At 50.7% G+C, this 26,765-nt stretch overlaps 1 protein-coding gene across 2 annotated transcripts in view; it reads left to right on the top strand.

Moving 5' to 3' along the window:
- Nucleotides 1-1,290: 1,290 nt before the first annotated feature.
- The window catches only part of LOC141154120 (uncharacterized), an 81,157-nt gene continuing 55,682 nt past the window's right edge, over nucleotides 1,291-26,765 (top strand). For both annotated transcript variants that reach the window (XM_073639593.1, XM_073639592.1), the window contains exon 1: nucleotides 1,291-1,381. In XM_073639593.1, coding sequence (XP_073495694.1) covers nucleotides 1,361-1,381 — 21 coding nt within the window. In that variant the 5' untranslated portion in view covers nucleotides 1,291-1,360. The remainder of the gene's footprint in view (nucleotides 1,382-26,765) is intronic.

Here is a 26,765-nt window from a genome sequence, read left to right as displayed (position 1 = left end):
ACGTGGCTTCGCTCCGTACACCTCGTACACACGCGGCTCAGCTCCGTATACGCGCGGCTCTGATCCGTACACCTCGTACACACTGCTCTACTCCGTACGCCTCATACACACACGGCTCTGCTCCGTATACACGCGGCTCTGCTCCGTACACCTCGTACACGCGCGGTTCCGCTCCGTACGCCTCGTACACGCGCGGCTCCGCTCCGTACGCCTCGTGCACGCGCGGCTCGGCTCCGCACGCCTCGTGCACGCGCGGCTCGGCTCCGCACGCCTCGTGCACGCGCGGCTCGGCTCCGCACGCCTCGTGCACGCGCGGCTCGGCTCCGCACGCCTCGTGCACGCGCGGCTCGGCTCGGCTCCGCACGCCTCGTGCACGCGCGGCTCGGCTCCGCACGCCTCGTGCACGCGCGGCTCGGCTCCGCACGCCTCGTACACGCGCGGCTCTGCTACATCCACACTGTAAACCCCTCCTGACCCCACACATAAACTTCAGCTCATACACCTCGTACACACGCGGCTCAGCTCCGTACACACGCGGCCCCGCTCCGTACACCTCGTACACACGCGGCTCTGCTCCGTACGCCTCGTACACACACGGCTCTGCTCCATACACCTCGTACACACGTGGCTTCGCTCCGTACACCTCGTACACACGCGGCTCAGCTCCCTATGCCTCATACACACGCGGCCCTGCTCCGTACACCTCTTACACACGTGGCTTCGCTCCGTACACCTCGTACACACGCGGCTCAGCTCCGTATACGCGCGGCTCTGATCCGTACACCTCGTACACACTGCTCTACTCCGTACGCCTCATACACACACGGCTCTGCTCCGTATACACGCGGCTCTGCTCCGTACACCTCGTACACGCGCGGCTCCGCTCCGTACGCCTCGTACACGCGCGGCTCCGCTCCGTACGCCTCGTGCACGCGCGGCTCCGCTCCGCACGCCTCGTGCACGCGCGGCTCCGCTCCGCACGCCTCGTGCACGCGCGGCTCCGCTCCGCACGCCTCGTGCACGCGCGGCTCCGCTCCGCACGCCTCGTGCACGCGCGGCTCCGCTCCGCACGCCTCGTGCACGCGCGGCTCGGCTCCGCACGCCTCGTACACGCGCGGCTCGGCTCCGCACGCCTCGTACACACGCGGCTCCGCTCCGTACACCTCGTACACACGCGGCTCTGCTACATCCACACTGTAAACCCCTCCTGACCCCACACATAAACTTCAGCTCATCCAGCACCATGACAACCAGCACAGCAGAGTCCTGCATCCACTGAGGCCCCTGATCATGTGACCCCTGACTCCTCCCCCTGTGACCTCATCACAGCTCCTGTGCGCACAGAGCAGCCATTTATGTGATGGCGGCTCTGCAGGTGGAGGTATGTGGAAACCCCCATTACTGGGCGCAGGGGGCATTAACCCCTTCAGCACGGGGACTCTTTTGGGGTCTTGTGTTAACCCCTTTATAAGAATCATAAGGTTTTTGTTCTGTTTCCTGTAATAGATACAAACGACCCAACTATGGAGACAGGAAGGGAGGAAACGTATTGTTCTCATAGTACAGGACCCCCACAGTGTAATGCCCCCATTATGCCTCTTATGTATACTGTATGAGGCCCCCACACAGTGTAATGCCCCCATTATGCCTCTTATGTATCTCGTATGATGCCCCCATTTTGCCTCTTATGTATCATGTATGAGGCCCCCCACAGTGTAATGCCCCCATTATGCCCCTTATGTATCATGTATGAGGCCCCCAACAGTGTAATGCCCCCATTATGCCCCTTATGTATCATGTATGAGGCCCCCCACAGTGTAATGCCGCCATTATGCCCCTTATGTATCATGTATGAGGCCCCCACACAGTGTAATGCCCCTTATGTATCATGTATGAGGCCCCCACACAGTGTAATGCCCCCATTATGCCTCTTATGTATCATGTATGATGCCCCCACACAGTGTAATGCCCCCATTATGCCCCTTATGTATCATGTATGAGGCCCCCACACAGTGTAATGCCCCCATTATGCCCCTTATGTATCATGTATGAGGCCCCCACACAGTGTAATGCCCCCATTATGCCTCTTATGTATCATGTATGATGCCCCCACACAGTGTAATGCCCCCATTATGCCCCTTATGTATCATGTATGAGGCCCCCACACAGTGTAATGCCCCCATTATGCCTCTTATGTATCATGTATGAGGCCCCCACAGTGTAATGCCCCCATTATGCCCCTTATGTATCATGTATGAGGCCCCCACAGTGTAATGCCCCCATTATGCCCCTTATGTATCATGTATGAGGCCCCGACACAGTGTAATGCCCCCATTATGCCTCTTATGTATCATGTATGAGGCCCCCACACAGTGTAATGCCCCCATTATGCCCCTTATGTATCATGTATGAGGCCCCCACACAGTGTAATGCCCCCATTATGCCCCTTATGTATCATGTATGAGGCCCCCACACAGTGTAATGCCCCCATTATGCCCCTTATGTATCATGTATGAGGCCCCCACACAGTGTAATGCCCCCATTATGCCTCTTATGTATCATGTATGAGGCCCCCACACAGTGTAATGCCCCCATTATGCCCCTTATGTATCATGTATGAGGCCCCCACACAGTGTAATGCCCCCATTATGCCCCTTATGTATCATGTATGAGGCCCCCACACAGTGTAATGCCCCCATTATGCCCCTTATGCCGGATGTATGATGCCCCCACAGTGAAATGCCCCCATTATGCCCCTTATGTATCATGTATGATGCCCCCCACACAGTGTAATGCCCCCATTATGCCCCTTATGTATCATGTATGAGGCCCCCACACAGTGTAATGCCCCCATTATGCCCCTTATGTATCATATATGAGGCCCCACACAGTGTAATGCCCCCATTATGCCCCTTATGTATCATGTATGAGGCCCCCACACAGTGTAATGCCCCCATTATGCCCCTTATGTATCATGTATGAGGCCCCCACACAGTGTAATGCCCCCATTATGCCCCTTATGTATCATGTATGAGGCCCCCACACAGTGTAATGCCCCCATTATGCCTCTTATGTATCATGTATGAGGCCCCCACACAGTGTAATGCCCCCATTATGCCCCTTATGTATCATGTATGAGGCCCCCACACAGTGTAATGCCCCCATTATGCCTCTTATGTATCATGTATGAGGCCCCCACACAGTGTAATGCCCCTTATGTATCATGTATGAGGCCCCCACACAGTGTAATGCCCCCATTATGCCCCTTATGTATCATGTATGAGGCCCCCACACAGTGTAATGCCCCCATTATGCCTCTTATGTATCATGTATGAGGCCCCCACACAGTGTAATGCCCCCATTATGCCCCTTATGTATCATGTATGAGGCCCCCACACAGTGTAATGCCCCCATTATGCCCCTTATGTATCATGTATGAGGCCCCCACACAGTGTAATGCCCCCATTATGCCCCTTATGCCGGATGTATGATGCCCCCACAGTGAAATGCCCCCATTATGCCCCTTATGTATCATGTATGATGCCCCCCACACAGTGTAATGCCCCCATTATGCCCCTTATGTATCATGTATGAGGCCCCCACACAGTGTAATGCCCCCATTATGCCCCTTATGTATCATATATGAGGCCCCACACAGTGTAATGCCCCCATTATGCCCCTTATGTATCATGTATGAGGCCCCCCACAGTGTAATGCCCCCATTATGCCTCTTATGTATCATGTATGATGCCCCCACACAGTGTAATGCCCCCATTATGCCTCTTATGTATCATGTATGATGCCCCCCACACAGTGTAATGCCCCCATTATGCCCCTTATGCAGGATGTATGAGGTCCCCCACAGTGTAATGCCCCCATTATGCCTCTTATGTATCATGTATGATGCCCCCACACAGTGTAATGCCCCCATTATGCCTCTTATGTATCATGTATGAGGCCCCCACACAGTGTAATGCCCCCATTATGCCTCTTATGTATCATGTATGAGGCCCCCACAGTGTAATGCCCCCATTATGCCCCTTATGTATCATGTATGAGGCCCCCACACAGTGTAATGCCCCCATTATGCCCCTTATGTATCATGTATGAGGCCCCCACACAGTGTAATGCCCCCATTATGCCTCTTATGTATCATGTATGAGGCCCCCACACAGTGTAATGCCCCCATTATGCCCCTTATGTATCATGTATGAGGCCCCCATTATGCCCCTTATGTATCATGTATGAGGCCCCCACACAGTGTAATGCCCCTTATGCCGGATGTATGATGCCCCCACAGTGAAATGCCCCCATTATGCCCCTTATGTATCATGTATGATGCCCCCCACACAGTGTAATGCCCCCATTATGCCCCTTATGTATCATGTATGAGGCCCCCACACAGTGTAATGCCCCCATTATGCCCCTTATGCAGGATGTATGAGGCCCCCCACAGTGTAATGCCCCCATTATGCCTCTTATGTATCATGTATGAGGCCCCCCACAGTGTAATGCCCCCATTATGCCCCTTATGCAGGATGTATGAGGCCCCCCACAATGTAATGCCCCCATTATGCCTCTTATGTATCATGTATGAGGCCCCCACACAGTGTAATGCCCCCATTATGCCTCTTATGCAGGATGTATGATGCCCCCACACAGTGTAATGCCCCCACACAGTGTAATGCCCCCATTATGCCCCTTATGTATCATATATGAGGCCCCACACAGTGTAATGCCCCCATTATGCCCCTTATGTATCATGTATGAGGCCCCCCACAGTGTAATGCCCCCATTATGCCTCTTATGTATCATGTATGATGCCCCCACACAGTGTAATGCCCCCATTATGCCTCTTATGTATCATGTATGATGCCCCCCACACAGTGTAATGCCCCCATTATGCCCCTTATGCAGGATGTATGAGGTCCCCCACAGTGTAATGCCCCCATTATGCCTCTTATGTATCATGTATGATGCCCCCACACAGTGTAATGCCCCCATTATGCCTCTTATGTATCATGTATGAGGCCCCCACACAGTGTAATGCCCCCATTATGCCTCTTATGTATCATGTATGAGGCCCCCACAGTGTAATGCCCCCATTATGCCCCTTATGTATCATGTATGAGGCCCCCACACAGTGTAATGCCCCCATTATGCCCCTTATGTATCATGTATGAGGCCCCCACACAGTGTAATGCCCCCATTATGCCTCTTATGTATCATGTATGAGGCCCCCACACAGTGTAATGCCCCCATTATGCCCCTTATGTATCATGTATGAGGCCCCCATTATGCCCCTTATGTATCATGTATGAGGCCCCCACACAGTGTAATGCCCCCATTATGCCCCTTATGTATCATGTATGAGGCCCCCACACAGTGTAATGCCCCCATTATGCCCCTTATGCCGGATGTATGATGCCCCCACAGTGAAATGCCCCCATTATGCCCCTTATGTATCATGTATGATGCCCCCCACACAGTGTAATGCCCCCATTATGCCCCTTATGTATCATGTATGAGGCCCCCACACAGTGTAATGCCCCCATTATGCCCCTTATGCAGGATGTATGAGGCCCCCCACAGTGTAATGCCCCCATTATGCCTCTTATGTATCATGTATGAGGCCCCCCACAGTGTAATGCCCCCATTATGCCCCTTATGCAGGATGTATGAGGCCCCCCACAATGTAATGCCCCCATTATGCCTCTTGTGTATCATGTATGAGGCCCCCACACAGTGTAATGCCCCCATTATGCCCCTTATGTATCATATGAGTCCCCCACACAGTGTAATGCCACCATTATGCCTCTTATGTATCACGTATGATGCCCCCCACACAGTGTAATGCCCCCATTATGCCTCTTATGTATCATGTATGAGGCCCCCCACAGTGTAATGCCCCCATTATGCCCCTTATGTATCATGTATGAGGCCCCCCACAGTGTAATGCCCCCATTATGCCTCTTATGTATCATGTATGATGCCCCCACACAGTGTAATGCCCCCATTATGCCCCTTATGTATCATGTATGATGCCCCCCACACAGTGTAATGCCCCCATTATGCCTCTTATGTATCATGTATGAGGCCCCCCACAGTGTAATGCCCCCATTATGCCCCTTATGTATCATGTATGAGGCCCCCCACAGTGTAATGCCCCCATTATGCCTCTTATGTATCATGTATGATGCCCCCACACAGTGTAATGCCCCCATTATGCCTCTTTTGTATCATGTATGAGGCCCCCACAGTGTAATGCCCCCATTATGCCCCTTATGTATCATGTATGAGGCCCCCACACAGTGTAATGCCCCCATTATGCCCCTTATGTATCATGTATGAGGCCCCCACACAGTGTAATGCCCCCATTATGCCCCTTATGTATCATGTATGAGGCCCCCACACAGTGTAATGCCCCCCATTATGCCCCTTATGTATCATGTATGATGCCCCCACACAGTGTAATGCCCCCATTATGCCCCTTATGTATCATGTATGATGCCCCCCACACAGTGTAATGCCCCCATTATGCCCCTTATGTATCATGTATGAGGCCCCCACACAGTGTAATGCCCCCATTATGCCCCTTATGTATCATGTATGATGCCCCCACACAGTGTAATGCCCCCATTATGCCCCTTATGTATCATGTATGATGCCCCCCACGCAGTGTAATGCCCCCATTATGCCTCTTATGTATCATGTATGAGGCCCCCACACAGTGTAATGCCCCCATTATGCCTCTTATGCAGGATGTATGATGCCCCCACACAGTGTAATGCCCCCATTATGCCCCTTATGTATCATATATGAGGCCCCACACAGTGTAATGCCCCCATTATGCCCCTTATGTATCATGTATGAGGCCCCCCACAGTGTAATGCCCCCATTATGCCTCTTATGTATCATGTATGATGCCCCCACACAGTGTAATGCCCCCATTATGCCTCTTATGTATCATGTATGATGCCCCCCACACAGTGTAATGCCCCCATTATGCCCCTTATGCAGAATGTATGAGGTCCCCCACAGTGTAATGCCCCCATTATGCCTCTTATGTATCATGTATGATGCCCCCACACAGTGTAATGCCCCCATTATGCCTCTTATGTATCATGTATGAGGCCCCCACACAGTGTAATGCTCCATTATGCCTCTTATGTATCATGTATGATGCCCCCACACAGTGTAATGCCCCCATTATGCCCCTTATACAGTATGTATGATGACCCCCACACAGTGTAATGCCCCCATTATGCCCCTTATGTATCATTTATGAGGCCCCCACACAGTGTAATGCCCCCATTATGCCCCTTATGTATCATGTATGATGCCCCCACACAGTGTAATGCCCCCATTATGCCTCTTATGTATCATGTGTGAGGCCCCCACACAGTGTAATGCCCCTTATGTATCATGTATGATGCCCCCCACACAGTGTAATGCCCCCATTATGCCTCTTATGTATCATGTGTGAGGCCCCCCACACAGTGTAATGCCCCCATTATGCCCCTTATGTATCATGTATGATGCCCCCCACACAGTGTAATGCCCCCATTATGCCTCTTATGTATCATGTATGAGGCCCCCACACAGTATAATGCCCCCATTATGCCCCTTATGCAGGATGTATGATGCGCCCACACAGTGTAATGCCCCCATTATGCCCCTTATGCAGGATGTATGATGCGCCCACACAGTGTAATGCCCCCATTATGCCCCTTATGCAGGATGTATGATGCCCCCACACAGTGTAATGCCCCTTATGTATCATGTATGAGGCCCCCACGCAGTGTAATGCCCCCATTATGCCCCTTATGTATCATGTATGAGGCCCCCACACAGTGTAATGCCCCCATTATGCCTCTTATGTATCATGTATGAGGCCCCCACACAGTGTAATGCCCCCATTATGCCTCTTATGTATCATGTATGAGGCCCCCCACAGTGTAATGCCCCCATTATGCCCCTTATGTATCATGTATGAGGCCCCCACACAGTGTAATGCCCCCATTATGCCTCTTATGTATCATGTATGAGGCCCCCCACAGTGTAATGCCCTCATTATGCCTCTTATGTATCATGTATGAGGCCCCCACACAGTGTAATGCCCCCATTATGCCTCTTATGTATCATGTATGAGGCCCCCCACAGTGTAATGCCCCCATTATGCCCCTTATGTATCATGTATGAGGCCCCCACACAGTGTAATGCCCCCATTATGCCCCTTATGTATCATGTATTAGGCCCCCACACAGTGTAATGCCCCCATTATGCCTCTTATGTATCATGTATGAGGCCCCCCACAGTGTAATGCCCCCATTATGCCCCTTATGTATCATGTATGATGCCCCCACACAGTGTAATGCCCCCATTATGCCTCTTATGTATCATGTATGAGGCCCCCCACAGTGTAATGCCCCCATTATGCCCCTTATGTATCATGTATGAGGCCCCCACACAGTGTAATGCCGCCATTATGCCCCTTATGTATCATGTATGAGGCCCTCACACAGTGTAATGCCCCCATTATGCCTCTTATGTATCATGTATGAAGCCCCCACACAGTGTAATGCCCCCATTATGCCTCTATGTATCATGTATGAGGCCCCCACAGTGTAATGCCCCCATTATGCCCCTTATGTATCATGTATGAGGCCCCCACACAGTGTAATGCCCCCATTATGCCTCTTATGTATCATGTATGAGGCCCCCACACAGTGTAATGCCCCCATTATGCCTCTTATGTATCATGTATGAGGCCCCCACACAGTGTAATGCCCCCATTATGCCCCTTATGTATCATGTATGAGGCCCCCACACAGTGTAATGCCCCCATTATGCCCCTTATGTATCATGTATGAGGCCCCCACACAGTGTAATGCCCCCATTATGCCTCTTATGTATCATGTATGAGGCCCCCACACAGTGTAAAGCCCCCATTATGCCTCTTATGTATCATGTATGAGGCCCCCACACATTGTAATGCCCCCATTATGCCTCTTATGTATCATGTATGAGGCCCCCACACAGTGTAATGCCCCCATTATGCCCCTTATGTATCATGTATGAGGCCCCCACACAGTGTAATGCCCCCATTATGCCTCTTATGTATCATGTATGAGGCCCCCACACAGTGTAATGCCCCCATTATGCCTCTTATGTATCATGTATGAGGCCCCCACACAGTGTAATGCCCCCATTATGCCTCTTATGTATCATGTATGAGGCCCCCACACATTGTAATGCCCCCATTATGCCTCTTATGTATCATGTATGAGGCCCCCACACAGTGTAATGCCCCCATTATGCCTCTTATGTATCATGTATGATGCCCCCACACAGTGTAATGCCCCCATTATGCCTCTTATGTATCATGTATGAGGCCCCCACACAGTGTAATGCCCCCATTATGCCTCTTATGTATCACGTATGAGGCCCCCACACAGTGTAATGCCCCCATTATGCCTCTTATGTATCATGTATGAGGCCCCCCACAGTGTAATGCCTCTTATGTATCATGTATGAGGCCCCCCACAGTGTAATGCCCCCATTATGCCTCTTATGTATCATGTATGAGGCCCCCCCACAGTGTAATGCCTCTTATGTATCATGTATGAGGCCCCCCACAGTGTAATGCCCCCATTATGCCTCTTATGTATCACGTATGAGGCTCCCACGCAGTGTAATGCCCCCATTATGCCCCTTATGTATCATGTATGAGGCCCCCACACAGTGTAATGCCCCCATTATGCCTCTTATGTATCATGTATGAGGCCCCCACACAGTGTAATGCCCCTATTATGCCTCTTATGTATCACGTATGAGGCTCCCACACAGTGTAATGCCCCCATTATGCCCCTTATGTATCATGTATGAGGCCCCCACACAGTGTAATGCCCCCATTATGCCTCTTATGTATCATGTATGAGGCCCCCCACAGTGTAATGCCCCCATTATGCCTCTTATGTATCATGTATGATGCCCCCATACAGTGTAATGCCCCCATTATGCCTCTTATGTATCATGTATGATGCCCCCATACAGTGTAATGCCCCCATTATGCCTCTTATGCAGGGGTCGACAAAGTTGTTCAGAATCTAGGAGCCAGCCAAAAAATTTAGGAGCTAGAATTTTTTTTGTTGACAAACTGTACATATAGACCCCCTCACACACGGCGTCTCCCCGGGGAGCACGGCCTTTGTATGTACTTACACAGGTAGCGGGAGATGAGAACGGGCCCCCGGCCACAGCGATCCTTCCCCCCCAGGGCCGGCTCCAGGTTTTTCTGGGCCCCGGGCGAAAGAGTCTCAGTGGGCCCTTTTAACACATACACGATTCATGATGCACAGATACGGCGGAGAAATAAGTATATATATATATATATATATATATATATATATATATATATTTATTACACATGGCCCAGCCTGCCCCCTCATCCTTCACATACGCAGACATATGCGCGTGCGCACACACACGGTACGCAGACATATGCGCGTGCGCACACACACGGTACGCAGACATATGCGCGCGCGCACACACACGGTACGCAGACATATGCGCGCGCGCGCACACACACGGTACGCAGACATACAGTACAGACCAAAAGTTTGGACACACCTTCTCATTTAAAGATTTTTCTGTATTTTCATGACTATGAAAATTATACATTCACACTGAAGGCATCAAAACTATGAATTAACACATGTGGAATTATATACTTAACAAAAAAGTGTGAAACAACTGAAAATGTCTTATATTCTAGGTTCTTCAAAGTAGCCATCTTTTGCTTTGATGACTGCTTTGCACACTCTTGGCATTCTCTTGATGAGCTTCAAGAGGTAGTCACCGGAAATGGTTTTCACTTCACAGGTGTGCCCTGTCAGGTTTAATAAGTGGGATTTCTTGCCTTATAAATGGGGTTGGGACCATCAGTTGTGTTGTGCAGAAGTCTGGTGGATACACAGCTGATAGTCCTACTGAATAGACTGTTAGAATTTGTATTATGGCAAGAAAAAAGCAGCTAAGAAAAACGAGTGGCCATCGTTATGCTAAGAAATGAAGGTCAGTCTGTCCGAAAAATTGGGACAACTTTGAAAGTGTCCCCAAGTGCGGTTGCAAAAACCATCAAGCGCTACAAAGAAACTGGCTTACATGAGGACCGCCCCAGGAAAGGAAGACCAAGAGTCACCTCTGCTTCTGAGGATAAGTTTATCCGAGTCACCAGCCTCAGAAATCACAGGTTAACAGCAGCTCAGATTAGAGACCAGGTCAATGCCACACAGAGTTCTAGCAGCAGACACATCTCTACAACAACTGTTAAGAGGAGACTTTGTGCAGCAGGCCTTCATGGTAAAATAGCTGCTATGAAACCACTGTTAAGGACAGGCAACAAGCAGAAGAGACTTGTTTGGGCTAAAGAACCCAAGGAATGGACATTAGACCAGTGGAAATCTGTGCTTTGGTCTGATGAGTCCAAATTTGAGATCTTTGGTTCCAACCACCGTGTCTTTGTGCGATGCAGAAAAGGTGAACGGATGGACTCTACATGCCTGGTTCCCACCGTGAAGCATGGAGGAGGAGGTGTGATGGAGTGGGGGTGCTTTGCTGGTGACACTGTTGGGGATTTATTCAAAATTGAAGGCATACTGAACCAGCATGGCTACCACAGCATCTTGCAGCGGCATGCTATTCCATCCGGTTTGCGTTTAGTTGGACCATCATTCATTTTTCAACAGGACAATGACCGCAAACACACCTCCAGCCTGTGTAAGGGCTATTTGACCAAGAAGGAGAGTGATGGGGTGCTACGCCAGATGACCTGGCCTCCACAGTCACCAGACCTGAACCCAATCGAGATAGTTTGGGGTGAGCTGGACCGCAGAGTGAAGGCAAAAGGGTCAACAAGTGCTAAGCATCTCTGGGAACTCCTTCAAGATTGTTGGAAGACCATTTCCGGTAACTACCTCTTGAAGCTCATCAAGAGAATGCCAAGAGTCTGCAAAGCAGTCATCAAAGCACAAGGTGGCTACTTTGAAGAACCTAGAATATAAGACATATTTTCAGTTGTTTCACACTTTTTTGTTAAGTATATAATTCCACATGTGTTAATTCATAGTTTTGATACCTTCAGTGTGAATGTACAATTTTCATAGTCATGAAAATAAAGAAAAATCTTTAAATGAGAAGGTGTGTCCAAACTTTTGGTCTGTACTGTATGCGCGCGCGCACACACACGGTACGCAGACATATGCGCGCGCACACACACGGTACGCAGACATATGCGCGCGCACACACACGGTACGCAGACATATGCGCGCGCACACACACACGGTACGCAGACATATGCGCGCGCGCGCACACACACGGTACGCAGACATATGCGCGCGCGCGCACACACACGGTACGCAGACATATGCGCGCGCGCGCACACACGGTACGCAGACATATGCGCGCGCGCGCACACACACGGTACGCAGACATATGCGCGCGCACACACACGGTACGCAGACATATGCGCGCGCACACACGGTACGCAGACATATGCGCGCGTGCGCACACACGGTACGCAGACATATGCGCGCGCGCGCGCACACGGTACGCAGACATATGCGCGCGCGCACACACACGGTACGCAGACATATGCGCGCGCGCACACACACGGTACGCAGACATATGCGCGCGCGCGCACACACACGGTACACAGACATATGCGCGCGCGCACACGGTACGCAGACATATGCGCGCGCACACACGGTACGCAGACATATGCGCGCGCACACACACGGTACGCAGACATATGCGCGCGCGCGCACACACACGGTACGCAGACATATGCGCGCGCGCGCGCACACACGGTACGCAGACATATGCGCGCGCGCGCGCACACACGGTACGCAGACATATGCGCGCGCACACACGGTACGCAGACATATGCGCGCGCGCGCACACGGTACGCAGACATATGCGCGCGCACACGGTACGCAGACATATGCGCGCGCGCGCACACGGTACGCAGACATATGCGCGCGCGCGCACACGGTACGCAGACATATGCGCGCGCGCGCACACGGTACGCAGACATATGCGCGCGCGCGCACACGGTACGCAGACATATGCGCGCGCGCGCACACGGTACGCAGACATATGCGCGCGCGCGCGCACACGGTACGCAGACATATGCGCGCGCGCGCACACGGTACGCAGACATATGCGCGCGCGCGCACACGGTACGCAGACATATGCGCGCGCGCGCACACGGTACGCAGACATATGCGCGCGCGCACACGGTACGCAGACATATGCGCGCGCGCGCGCAGACATATGCGCGCGCGCGCGCACACACACGGTACGCAGACATATGCGCGCGCGCACACACACGGTACGCAGACATATGCGCGCGCGCGCGCACACACACGGTACGCAGACATATGCGCGCGCGCGCGCACACACACGGTACGCAGACATATGCGCGCGCGCGCACACACACGGTACGCAGACATATGCGCGCGCGCGCACACACACGGTACGCAGACATATGCGCGCGCGCGCACACACACGGTACGCAGACATATGCGCGCGCGCACACGGTACGCAGACATATGCGCGCGCACACACACGGTACGCAGACATATGCGCGCGCGCACACACACGGTACGCAGACATATGCGCGCGCGCGCACACACACACACGGTACGCAGACATATGCGCGCGCGCGCACACACACACACGGTACGCAGACATATGCGCGCGCGCGCACACACACGGTACGCAGACATATGCGCGCGCGCACACACACGGTACGCAGACATATGCGCGCGCGCACACACACGGTACGCAGACATATGCGCGCGCGCGCACACACACACGGTACGCAGACATATGCGCGCGCGCGCACACACACGGTACGCAGACATATGCGCGCGCGCACACACACGGTACGCAGACATATGCGCGCGCGCACACACACGGTACGCAGACATATGCGCGCGCGCACACACACGGTACGCAGACATATGCGCGCGCGCACACACACGGTACGCAGACATATGCGCGCGCGCACACACACGGTACGCAGACATATGCGCGCGCGCGCGCGCACACACGGTACGCAGACATATGCGCGCGCGCGCGCACACACACGGTACGCAGACATATGTACACATACAGACATACACATGGATAAAACAGACAAATATATATATACACAGTCATATACACTGACATTCACATACATGCACTCACACAGACCCATTACTAATATTTTTAATATGGGGATTGGGGAAGCCTCACTCACCTGTCCCCGGTCCAGTGTCCTGTCCAGCAGCTCCTCGGGTATGGGGCAGTGCAGGGCCCCCGGCGTGTCACAGACTTCATGGCCCTGGAACATCAGAGGGACCCACTTGCAGTCGGGTCCGGGCACCTCCCGCCCATCTGTGCAGGACCTCCGCTCCGACGGTGTTTGATTGCCGGCACTTCCCCCAGACATGGCCGCGCGCTGTGCGGCTGTGTCTGCTAGTAATGACGCGGCAGGAGCGACACACAAGCACAATTAAAGGTGCAGTGCCGTCGACCCTGCCGTGTCATTACTAGCAGACACAGCCGGACAGCGCGCGGCCATGTCTGGGGGAAGTGCCGGCAATCAAGCAGCGCCTGCGTCCCTGAACAGGTGCCGAGGAAGCGGCCAGGGCCCCGACAGTGAGTGGGCGGGTGGGTGTGTGGGCCCGGCCCCGACAGTGGGTGGGTGGGCGGGTGGGTGTGTGGGCCCGGCCCCGACAGTGTGTGGGCCCGGCCCCGACAGTGAGTGGGCGGGTGGGTGTGTGGGCCCGGCCCCCGACAGTGAGTGGGCGGCTGGGCCCCTCTGATTTTCCAGGGCCCCGGCACTTGCCCGGGTACGCCGGGTGCTGACGCCGGCCCTGCTTCCCCGTAACCCAACTCTCCCTGTCCAGTCCCGGAGCATAAGGGGGGCGGAGCAAAGTGGAGAAGGCGGCCTGAGTGATACTGTCCCTGCTTCCTCCGATTGGATGACTCCGTGCAGGAGGTGGGATTGGATTGAGAGTATTTTTTTTTTCTTCTCAACTCCTCAAGCACCAGGCAACATTTTCTAGGCGCCACTGGCGACCAGGCGCCTGGGTTTGTCGAGCCCTGCTCTTATGTATCATGTATGAGGCCCCCACACAGTATAATGCCCCCATTATGCCTCTTATGTATCATGTATGAGGCCCCCACACAGTGTAATACCCCCATTATGCCTCTTATGTATCATGCCCCCACAGTGTAATGCCCCCATTATGCCTCTTATGTATCATGTATGAAGCCCCCACACAATGTAATGCCCCCATTATGCCTCTTATGTATCATGTATGAGGCCCCCACACAGTGTAATGCCCCCATTATGCCCCTTATGTATCATGTATGAGGCCCCCACACAGTGTAATGCCCCCATTATGCCCCTTATGTATCATGTGAGGCCCCACACAGTGTAATGCCCCCATTATGCCCCTTATGTATCATGTATGAGGCCCCCACAGTGTAATGCCCCCATTATGCCCCTTATGTATCATGTATGATGCCCCCCACAGTGTAATGCCCCCATTATGCCTCTTATGTATCATGTATGAGGCCCCCACACAGTGTAATGCCCCCATTATGCCCCTTATGTATCATGTATGAGGCCCCCACACAGTGTAATGCCCCCATTATGCCTCTTATGTATCATGTATGAGGCCCCCACGCAGTGTAATGCCCCCATTATGCTTCTTATGTATCATGTATGAGGCCCCCACACAGTGTAATGCCCCCATTATGCCTCTTATGTATCATGTATGAGGCCCCCACACAGTGTAATGCCCCCATTATGCCTCTTATGTATCATGTATGATGCCCCCCACAGTGTAATGCCCCCATTATGCATCTTATGTATCATGTATGAGGCCCCCACACAGTGTAATGCCCCCATTATGCCTCTTATGTATCATGTATGAGGCCCCCACACAGTGTAATGCCCCCATTATGCCTCTTATGTATCATGTATGATGCCCCCCACAGTGTAATGCCCCCATTATGCCTCTTATGTATCATGTATGAGGCCCCCACACAGTGTAATGCCCCCATTATGCCTCTTATGTATCATGTATGAGGCCCCCCACAGTGTAATGCCCCCATTATGCTTCTTATGTATCATGTATGAGGCCCCCACACAGTGTAATACCCCCATTATGCCTCTTATGTATCATGTATGATGCCCCCCCACAGTGTAATGCCCCCATTATGCCTCTTATGTATCATGTATGAGGCCCCCACACAGTGTAATGCCCCCATTATGCCTCTTATGTATCATGTATGAGGCCCCCACACAGTGTAATGCCCCCATTGTGCCTCTTATGTATCATGTATGAGGCCCCCCACAGTGTAATGCCCCATTATGCATCTTATATATCATGTATGAGGCCCCCACACAGTATAATGCCCCCATTATGCCTCTTATGTATCATGTATGAGGCCCCCACACAGTGTAATGCCCCCATTATGCCCCTTATGTATCATGTATGAGGCCCCCACACAGTGTAATGCCCCCATTATGCCTCTTATGTATCATGTATGAGGCCCCCACACAGTGTAATGCCCCCATTATGCCTCTTATGTATCATGTATGAGGCCCCCACACAGTGTAATGCCCCCATTATGCCCCTTATGTATCATGTATGATGCCCCCACACAGTGTAATGCCCCCATTATGCCTCTTATGTATCATGTATGAGGCCCCCCACAGTGTAATGCCCCCATTATGCCTCTTATGTATCATGTATGAGGCCCCCACACAGTGTAATGCCCCCATTATACCCCTTATGTATCATGTATGAGCCCCCCACACAGTGTAATGCCCCCATTATGCCTCTTATGTATCATGTATGAGGCCCCCCACAGTGTAATGCCCCATTATGCATCTTATGTATCATGAATGAGGCCCCCACACAGTGTAATGCCCCCATTATGCCCCTTATGCAGGATGTATGATGCCCCCACACAGTGTAATGCCCCCATTATGCCTCTTATGTATCATGTATGAAGCCCCCACACAATGTAATGCCCCCATTATGCCCCTTATGTATCATGTATGATGCCCCCACAGTGTAATGCCCCCTTTATTCTTCTTATGTATCATGTATGAGGCCCCCACACAGTGTAATGCCCCCATTATGCCCCTTATGTATCATGTATGAGGCCCCCAACAGTGTAATGCCCCCATTATGCCTCTTATGTATCATTTATGATGCCCCCACACAGTGTAATGCCCCCATTATGCCTCTTATGTATCATGTATGAGGCCCCCACACAGTGTAATGCCCCCATTATGCCCCTTATGTATCATGTATGAGGCCCCCACACAGTGTAATTCCCCATTATGCCTCTTATGTATCATGTATGAGGCCCCCACACAGTGTAATGCCCCCATTATGCCCCTTGTGTATCATGTATGAGGCCCCCACACAGTGTAATGCCCCCATTATGCCTCTTATGTATCATTTATGATGCCCCCACACAGTGTAATGCCCCCATTATGCCTCTTATGTATCATGTATGAAGCCCCCACACAGTGTAATGCCCCCATTATGCCTCTTATGTATCATGTATGAAGCCCCCACACAGTGTAATGCCCCCATTATGCCTCTTATGTATCATGTATGAGGCCCCCCACACAGTGTAATGCCCCCATTATGCCCCTTGTGTATCATGTATGAGGCCCCCACACAGTGTAATGCCCCCATTATGCCTCTTATGTATCATGTATGAAGCCCCCACACAGTGTAATGCCCCCATTATGCCTCTTATGTATCATGTATGAAGCCCCCACACAGTGTAATGCCCCCATTATGCCTCTTATGTATCATGTATGAAGCCCCCACACAGTGTAATGCCCCCATTATGCCTCTTATGTATCATGAATGAGGCCCCCACACAGTGTAATGCCCCCATTATGCCCCTTATGCAGGATGTATGATGCCCCCACACAGTGTAATGCCCCCATTATGCCTCTTATGTATCATGTATGAAGCCCCCACACAATGTAATGCCCCCATTATGCCCCTTATGTATCATGTATGATGCCCCCACAGTGTAATGCCCCCTTTATTCTTCTTATGTATCATGTATGAGGCCCCCACACAGTGTAATGCCCCCATTATGCCCCTTATGTATCATGTATGAGGCCCCCAACAGTGTAATGCCCCCATTATGCCTCTTATGTATCATTTATGATGCCCCCACACAGTGTAATGCCCCCATTATGCTTCTTATGTATCATGTATGAGGCCCCCACACAGTGTAATGCCCCCATTATGCCTCTTATGTATCATGTATGAGGCCGCCACACAGTGTAATGCCCCCATTATGCCTCTTATGTATCATGTATGAGGCCCCCACACAGTGTAATGCCCCCATTATGCCCCTTGTGTATCATGTATGAGGCCCCCACACAGTGTAATGCCCCCATTATGCCTCTTATGTATCATGTATGAAGCCCCCACACAGTGTAATGCCCCCATTATGCCTCTTATGTATCATGTATGAGGCCCCCACACAGTGTAATGCCCCCATTATGCCTCTTATGTATCATGTATGATGCCCCCACACAGTGTAATGCCCCCATTATGCCTCTTATGTATCATGTATGAGGCCCCCCACAGTGTAATGCCCCCATTATGCCTCTTATGTATCATGTATGATGCCCACACACAGTGTAATACCCCCATTATGCCTCTTATGTATCATGTATGAGGCCCCCACACAGTGTAATGCCCCCATTATGCCTCTTATGTATCATGAATGAGGCTCCCACACAGTGTAATGCCCCCATTATGCCCCTTATGTATCATGTATGAGGCCCCCCACAGTGTAATGCCCCCATTATGCCTCTTATGTATCATGTATGATGCCCACACACAGTGTAATACCCCCATTATGCCTCTTATGTATCATGTATGAGGCCCCCACACAGTGTAATGCCCCCATTATGCCTCTTATGTATCATGTATGAGGCCCCCACACAGTGTAATGCCCCCATTATGCCTCTTATGTATCATGTATGAGGCCCCCACGCAGTGTAATGCCCCCATTATGCTTCTTATGTATCATGTATGAGGCCCCCACACAGTGTAATGCCCCCATTATGCCTCTTATGTATCATGTATGAGGCCCCCACACAGTGTAATGCCCCCATTATGCCTCTTATGTATCATGTATGATGCCCCCACACAGTGTAATGCCCCCATTATGCCTCTTATGTATCATGTATGAGGCCCCCCACAGTGTAATGCCCCCATTATGCCTCTTATGTATCATGTATGAGGCCCCCCACAGTGTAATGCCCCCATTATGCCTCTTATGTATCATGTATGAGGCCCCCCACAGTGTAATGCCCCCATTATGCCTCTTATGTATCATGTATGATGCCCCCACACAGTGTAATACCCCCATTATGCCTCTTATGTATCATGTATGAGGCCCCCCACAGTGTAATGCCCCCATTATGCTTCTTATGTATCATGTATGAGGCCCCCACACAGTGTAATGCCCCCATTATGCCTCTTATGTATCATGTATGAGGCCCCCACAGTGTAATGCCCCCATTATGCATCTTATTTATCATGTATGAGGCCCCCACACAGCGTAATGCCCCCATTATGCCTCTTATGTATCATGTATGAGGCCCCCACACAGCGTAATGCCCCCATTATGCCCCTTATGTATCATGTATGAGGCCCTCACACAGTATAATGCCCCCATTATGCCTCTTATGTATCATGTATGAGGCCCCCACACAGTGTAATGCCCCCATTATGCCTCTTATGTATCATGTATGAGGCCCCCACACAGTGTAATGCCCCCATTATGCCTCTTATGTATCATGTATGAGGCCCCCACACCGTGTAATGCCCCCATTGTGCCTCTTATGTATCATGTATGAGGCCCCCCACAGTGTAATGCCCCCATTATGCCCCTTATGTATCATGTATGAGGCCCCCACAGTGTAATGCCCCCATTATGCCTCTTATGTATCATGTATGAGGCCCCCACAGTGTAATGCCCCCATTTTGCCTCTATGTATCATGTATGAAGCCCCCCACAGTGTAATGCCCCCATTATGCCTCTTATGTATCATGTATGAAGCCCCCACACAGTGTAATGCCCCCATTATGCCTATATGTATCATGTATGAGGCCCCCACACAGTGTAATGCCCCCATTATGCCTCTTATGTATCATGTATGAAGCCCCCACACAGTGTAATGCCCCCATTATGCCTCTATGTATCATGTATGAGGCCCCCCACAGTGTAATGCCCCCATTATGCCCCTTATGTATCATGTATGAGGCCCCCACACAGTGTAATGCCCCCATTATGCCTCTTATGTATCATGTATGAGGCCCCCACACAGTGTAATGCCCCCATTATGCCTCTTATGTTTCATGTATGAAGCCCCCACACAGTGTAATGCCCCCATTATGCCTCTATGTATCATGTATGAGGCCCCCCCCAGTGTAATGCCCCCATTATGCCCCTTATGTATCATGTATGAGGCCCCCACACAGTGTAATGCCCCCATTATGCCTCTTATGTATCATGTATGATGCCCCCACACAGTGTAATGCCCCCATTATGCCTCTTATGTATCATGTATGAGGCCCCCACAGTGTAATGCCCCCATTATGCCTCTTATGTATCACGTATGATGCCCCCACACAGTGTAATGCCCCCATTATGCCTCTTATGTATCATGTATGAGGCCCCCACACAGTGTAATGCCCCCATTATGCCTCTTATGTATCATGTATGAAGCCCCCACACAGTGTAATGCCCCCATTATGCCTCTTATGTATCATGTATGAAGCCCCCACACAGTGTAATGCCCCCATTATGCCTCTTATGTATCATGTATGAGGCCCCCACACAGTGTAATGCCCCCATTATGCCTCTTATGTATCATGTATGAGGCCCCCACACAGTGTAATGCCCCCATTATGCCTCTTATGTATCATGTATGAGGCCCCCACACAGTGTAATGCCCCCATTATGCCCCTTATGTATCATGTATGAGGCCCCCACAGTGTAATGCCCCCATTATGCCCCTTATGTATCATGTATGAGGCCCCCACAGTGTAATGCCCCCATTATGCCCCTTATGTATCATGTATGAGGCCCCCACAGTGTAATGCCCCATTATGCCTCTTATGTATCATGTATGAGGCCCCCCACACAGTGTAATTCCCCCATTATGCCTCTTATGTATCATGTATGATGCCCCCACACAGTTTAATGCCCCCATTATGCCTCTTATGTATCATGTATGAGGCCCCCACACAGTGTAATGCCCCCATTATGCCCCTTATGTATCATGTATGAGGCCCCCACACAGTGTAATGCCCCATTATGCCTCTTATGTATCATGTATGAGGCCCCCACACAGTGTAATGCCCCCATTATGCCCCTTATGTATCATGTATGATGCCCTCACCGTGTAATGCCCCCATTATGCCTCTTATGTATCATGTATGAGGCCCCCACACAGTGTAATGCCCCCATTATGCCTCTTATGTATCATGTATGAGGCCCCCACACAGTGTAATGCCCCCATTATGCCTCTTATGTATCATGTATGAGGCCCCCACACAGTGTAATGCCCCCATTATGCCTCTTATGTATCATGTATGAGGCCCCCCACAATGTAATGCCCCCATTATGCCTCTTATGTATCATGTATGAGGCCCCCACAGTGTAATGCCCCCATTATGCCTCTTATGTATCATGTATGAGGCCCCCACACAGTGTAATGCCCCCATTATGCCTCTTATCTATCATGTATGAGGCCCCCACACAGCGTAATGCCCCCATTATGCCTCTTATGTATCATGTATGAGGCCCCCACACAGTGTAATGCCCCCATTATGCCTCTTATGTATCATGAATGAGGCCCTCACACAGTGTAATGCCCCCATTATGCCTCTTGTGTATCATGTATGAGGCCCCCACACAGCGTAATGCCCCCATTATGCCTCTTATGTATCACGTATGAGGCCCCCACACAGTGTAATGCCCCCATTATGCCTCTTATGTATCACGTATGAGGCCCCCACACAGCGTAATGCCCCCATTATGCCTCTTATGTATCACGTATGATGCCCCCACACAGTGTAAAACCCCCATTATGCCTCTTATGTATCATGTATTAGGCCCCCCACAGTGTAATGCCCCATTATGCCTCTTATGTATCATGTATGAGGCCCCCCACAGTGTAATGCCCCCATTATGCTTCTTATGTATCATGTATGAGGCCCTCACACAGTGTAATACCCCCATTATGCCTCTTATGTATCATGTATGAGGCCCCCCACAATGTAATGCCCCCATTATGCCTCTTATGTATCATGTATGAGGCCCTCACACAGTGTAATGCCCCCATTATGCCCCTTATGTATCATGTATGAGGCCCCCCACAATGTAATGCCCCCATTATGCCTCTTATGTATCATGTATGAGGCCCTCACACAGTGTAATGCCCCCATTATGCCTCTTATGTATCATGTATGAGGCCCCGCACAGTGTAATGCCCCCATTATGCCTCTTATGTATCATGTATGAGGCCCCCCACAATGTAATGCCCCCATTATGCCTCTTATGTATCATGTATGAGGCCCTCACACAGTGTAATACCCCCATTATGCCCCTTATGTATCATGTATGATGCCCCCACACAGTGTAATGCCCCCATTATGCCTCTTATGTATCATGTATGAGGCCCCGCACAGTGTAATGCCCCCATTATGCCTCTTATGTATCATGTATGAGGCCCCCCACAATGTAATGCCCCCATTATGCCTCTTATGTATCATGTATGAGGCCCTCACACAGTGTAATACCCCCATTATGCCCCTTATGTATCATGTATGAGGCCCCCACAGTGTAATACCCCCATTATGCCTCTTATGTAACATGTATGAGGCCCCCCACAGTGTAATGCCCCCATTATGCCTCTTATGTATCATGTATGAGGCCCCCCACAGTGTAATGCCCCCATTATGCCTCTTATGTATCATGTATGAGGCCCCCCACAGTGTAATGCCCCCATTATGCCTCTTATGTATCATGTATGAGGCCCCCCACAGTGTAATGCCCCCATTATGCCTCTTATGTATCATGTATGATGCCCCCACACAGTGTAATACCCCCATTATGCCTCTTATGTATCATGTATGAGGCCCCCCACAGTGTAATGCCCCCATTATGCTTCTTATGTATCATGTATGAGGCCCCCACACAGTGTAATGCCCCCATTATGCCTCTTATGTATCACGTATGATGCCCCCACACAGTGTAATGCCCCCATTATGCCTCTTATGTATCATGTATGAGGCCCCCACACAGTGTAATGCCCCCATTATGCCTCTTATGTATCATGTATGAGGCCCCCACACAGTGTAATGCCCCCATTATGCCTCTTATGTATCATGTATGAAGCCCCCACACAGTGTAATGCCCCCATTATGCCTCTTATGTATCATGTATGAGGCCTCCACACAGTGTAATGCCCCCATTATGCCCCTTATGTATCATGTATGAGGCCCCCACACAGTGTAATGCCCCCATTATGCCTCTTATGTATCATGTATGAAGCCCCCACACAGTGTAATGCCCCCATTATGCCTCTTATGTATCATGTATGAGGCCCCCACACAGCGTAATGCCCCCATTATGCCCCTTATGTATCATGTATGAGGCCCCCACACAGTGTAATGCCACCATTATGCCTCTTATGTATCATGTATGAGGCCCCCACACAGTGTAATGCCCCCATTATGCCCCTTATGTATCATGTATGAGGCCCCCACACAGCGTAATGCCCCCATTATGCCCCTTATGTATCATGTATGATGCCCCCACACAGTGTAATGCCACCATTATGCCTCTTATGTATCATGTATGAGGCCCCCACACAGTGTAATGCCACCATTATGCCTCTTATGTATCATGTATGAGGCCCCCACACAGTGTAATGCCCCCATTATGCCCCTTATGTATCATGTATGAGGCCCCCACAGTGTAATGCCCCCATTATGCCTCTTATGTATCATGTATGAGGCCCCCACACAGCGTAATGCCCCCATTATGCCCCTTATGTATCATGTATGAGGCCCCCACAGTGTAATGCCCCATTATGCCTCTTATGTATCATGTATGAGGCCCCCACACAGTGTAATGCCCCCATTATGCCCCTTATGTATCATGTATGATGCCCCCCACACAGTGTAATGCCCCCATTATGCCCCTTATGTATCATGTATGATGCCCCCCACACAGTGTAATTCCCCCATTATGCCTCTTATGTATCATGTATGAGGCCCCCACACAGTGTAATGCCCCCATTATGCCTCTTATGTATCATGTATGAGGCCCCCTCACAGTGTAATGCCCCCAATATGCCTCTTATGTATCATGTATGAGGCCCCCCACAGTGTAATGCCCCCATTATGCCTCTTATGTATCATGTATGAGGCCCCCCACAGTGTAATGCCCCCATTATGCCTCTTATGTATCACGTATGATGCCCCCACACAGTGTAATGCCCCCATTATGCCTCTTATGTATCATGTATGAGGCCCCCACACAGTGTAATGCCCCCAATATGCCTCTTATGTTTCACGTGTAATGCCCCCATTATGCCTCTTATGTATCATGTATGAGGCCCCCCACAGTGTAATGCCACCATTATGCCTCTTATGTATCATGTATGAGGCCCCCCACAGTGTAATGCCCCCATTATGCCTCTTATGTATCACGTATGATGCCCCCACACAGTGTAATGCCCCCATTATGCCTCTTATGTATCATGTATGAGGCCCCCACACAGTGTAATGCCCCCAATATGCCTCTTATGTTTCACGTGTAATGCCCCCATTATGCCTCTTATGTATCATGTATGAGGCCCCCCACAGTGTAATGCCCCCATTATGCCTCTTATGTATCATGTATGAGGCCCCCCACAGTGTAATGCCCCCATTATGCCTCTTATGTATCATGTATGAGGCCCCCACACAGTGTAATGCCCCCATTATGCCTCTTATGTATCATGTATGAGGCCCCCACACAGTGTAATGCCCCCATTATGCCCCTTATGTATCATGTATGAGGCCCCCCACAGTGTAATGCCCCCATTATGCCCCTTATGTATCATGTATGAGGCCCCCACACAGTGTAATGCCCCCATTATGCCTCTTATGTATCATGTATGAGGCCCCCACACAGTGTAATGCCCCCATTATGCCTCTTATGTATCATGTATGAGGCCCCCCACAGTGTAATGCCCCCATTATGCCCCTTATGTATCATTTATGAGGCCCCCACACAGTGTAATGCCCCCATTATGCCTCTTATGTATCATGTATGAGGCCCCCACACAGTGTAATGCCCCCATTATGCCTCTTATGTATCATGTATGAGGCCCCCACACAGTGTAATGCCCCCATTATGCCTCTTATGTATCATGTATGAGGCCCCCACAGTGTAATGCCCCCATTATGCCTCTTATGTATCATGTATGAGGCCCCCCACAGTGTAATGCCCCCATTATGCCCCTTATGTATCATGTATGAGGCCCCCACACATTGTAATGCCCCCATTATGCCCCTTATGCAGGATGTATGATGCGCCCACACAGTGTAATGCCCCCATTATGCCCCTTATGCAGGATGTATGATGCCCCCACACAGTGTAATGCCCCTTATGTATCATGTATGAGGCCCCCACACTGTGTAATGCCCCCATTATGCCTCTTATGTATCATGTATGAGGCCCCCACACAGTGTAATGCCCCCATTATGCCTCTTATGTATCTCGTATGATGCCCCCATTTTGTCTCTTATGTATCATGTATGAGGCCCCCCACAGTGTAATGCCCCCATTATGCCTCTTATGTATCATGTATGAGGCCCCCCACAGTGTAATGCCCCCATTATGCCCATTATGTATCATTTATGAGGCCCCCACACAGTGTAATGCCCCCATTATGCCCCTTATGTATCATGTATGAGGCCCCCCACAGTGTAATGCCCCCATTATGCCTCTTATGTATCATGTATGATGCCCCCCACAGTGTAATGCCTCTTATGTATCATGTATGATGTCCCCCACAGTGTAATGCCCCCATTATGCCCCTTATGTATCATGTATGAGACCCCCACACAGTGTAATGCCCCCATTATGCCCCTTATGTATCATGTATGAGGCCCCCACACAGTGTAATGCCCCCATTATGCCTCTTATGTATCATGTATGAGGCCCCCACACAGTGTAATGCCCCCATTATGCCTCTTATGTATCATGTATGAGGCCCCCACACAGTGTAATGCCCCCATTATGCCTCTTATGTATCATGTATGAGGCCCCCACACAGTGTAATGCCCCCATTATGCCTCTTATGTATCATGTATGAGGCCCTCACACAGTGTAATGCCCCCATTATGCCTCTTATGTATCATGTATGAGGCCCCCACACAGTGTAATGCCCCCATTATGCCCCTTATGTATCATGTATGATGCCCCCACACAGTGTAATGCCCCCATTATGCCTCTTATGTATCATGTATGATGTCCCCCACAGTGTAATGCCCCCATTATGCCCCTTATGCAGGATGTATGATGCGCCCACACAGTGTAATGCCCCCATTATGCCCCTTATGCAGGATGTATGATGCCCCCAC

Source organism: Phyllobates terribilis, unplaced genomic scaffold, assembly GCF_046119375.1.
Source record: "Phyllobates terribilis strain yellow unplaced genomic scaffold, ASM4611937v1 Scaffold_7__3_contigs__length_470593459, whole genome shotgun sequence".
Lineage (NCBI taxonomy): Eukaryota > Metazoa > Chordata > Amphibia > Anura > Dendrobatidae > Phyllobates > Phyllobates terribilis.
This window is presented reverse-complemented; position numbering and strand designations above follow the sequence as displayed.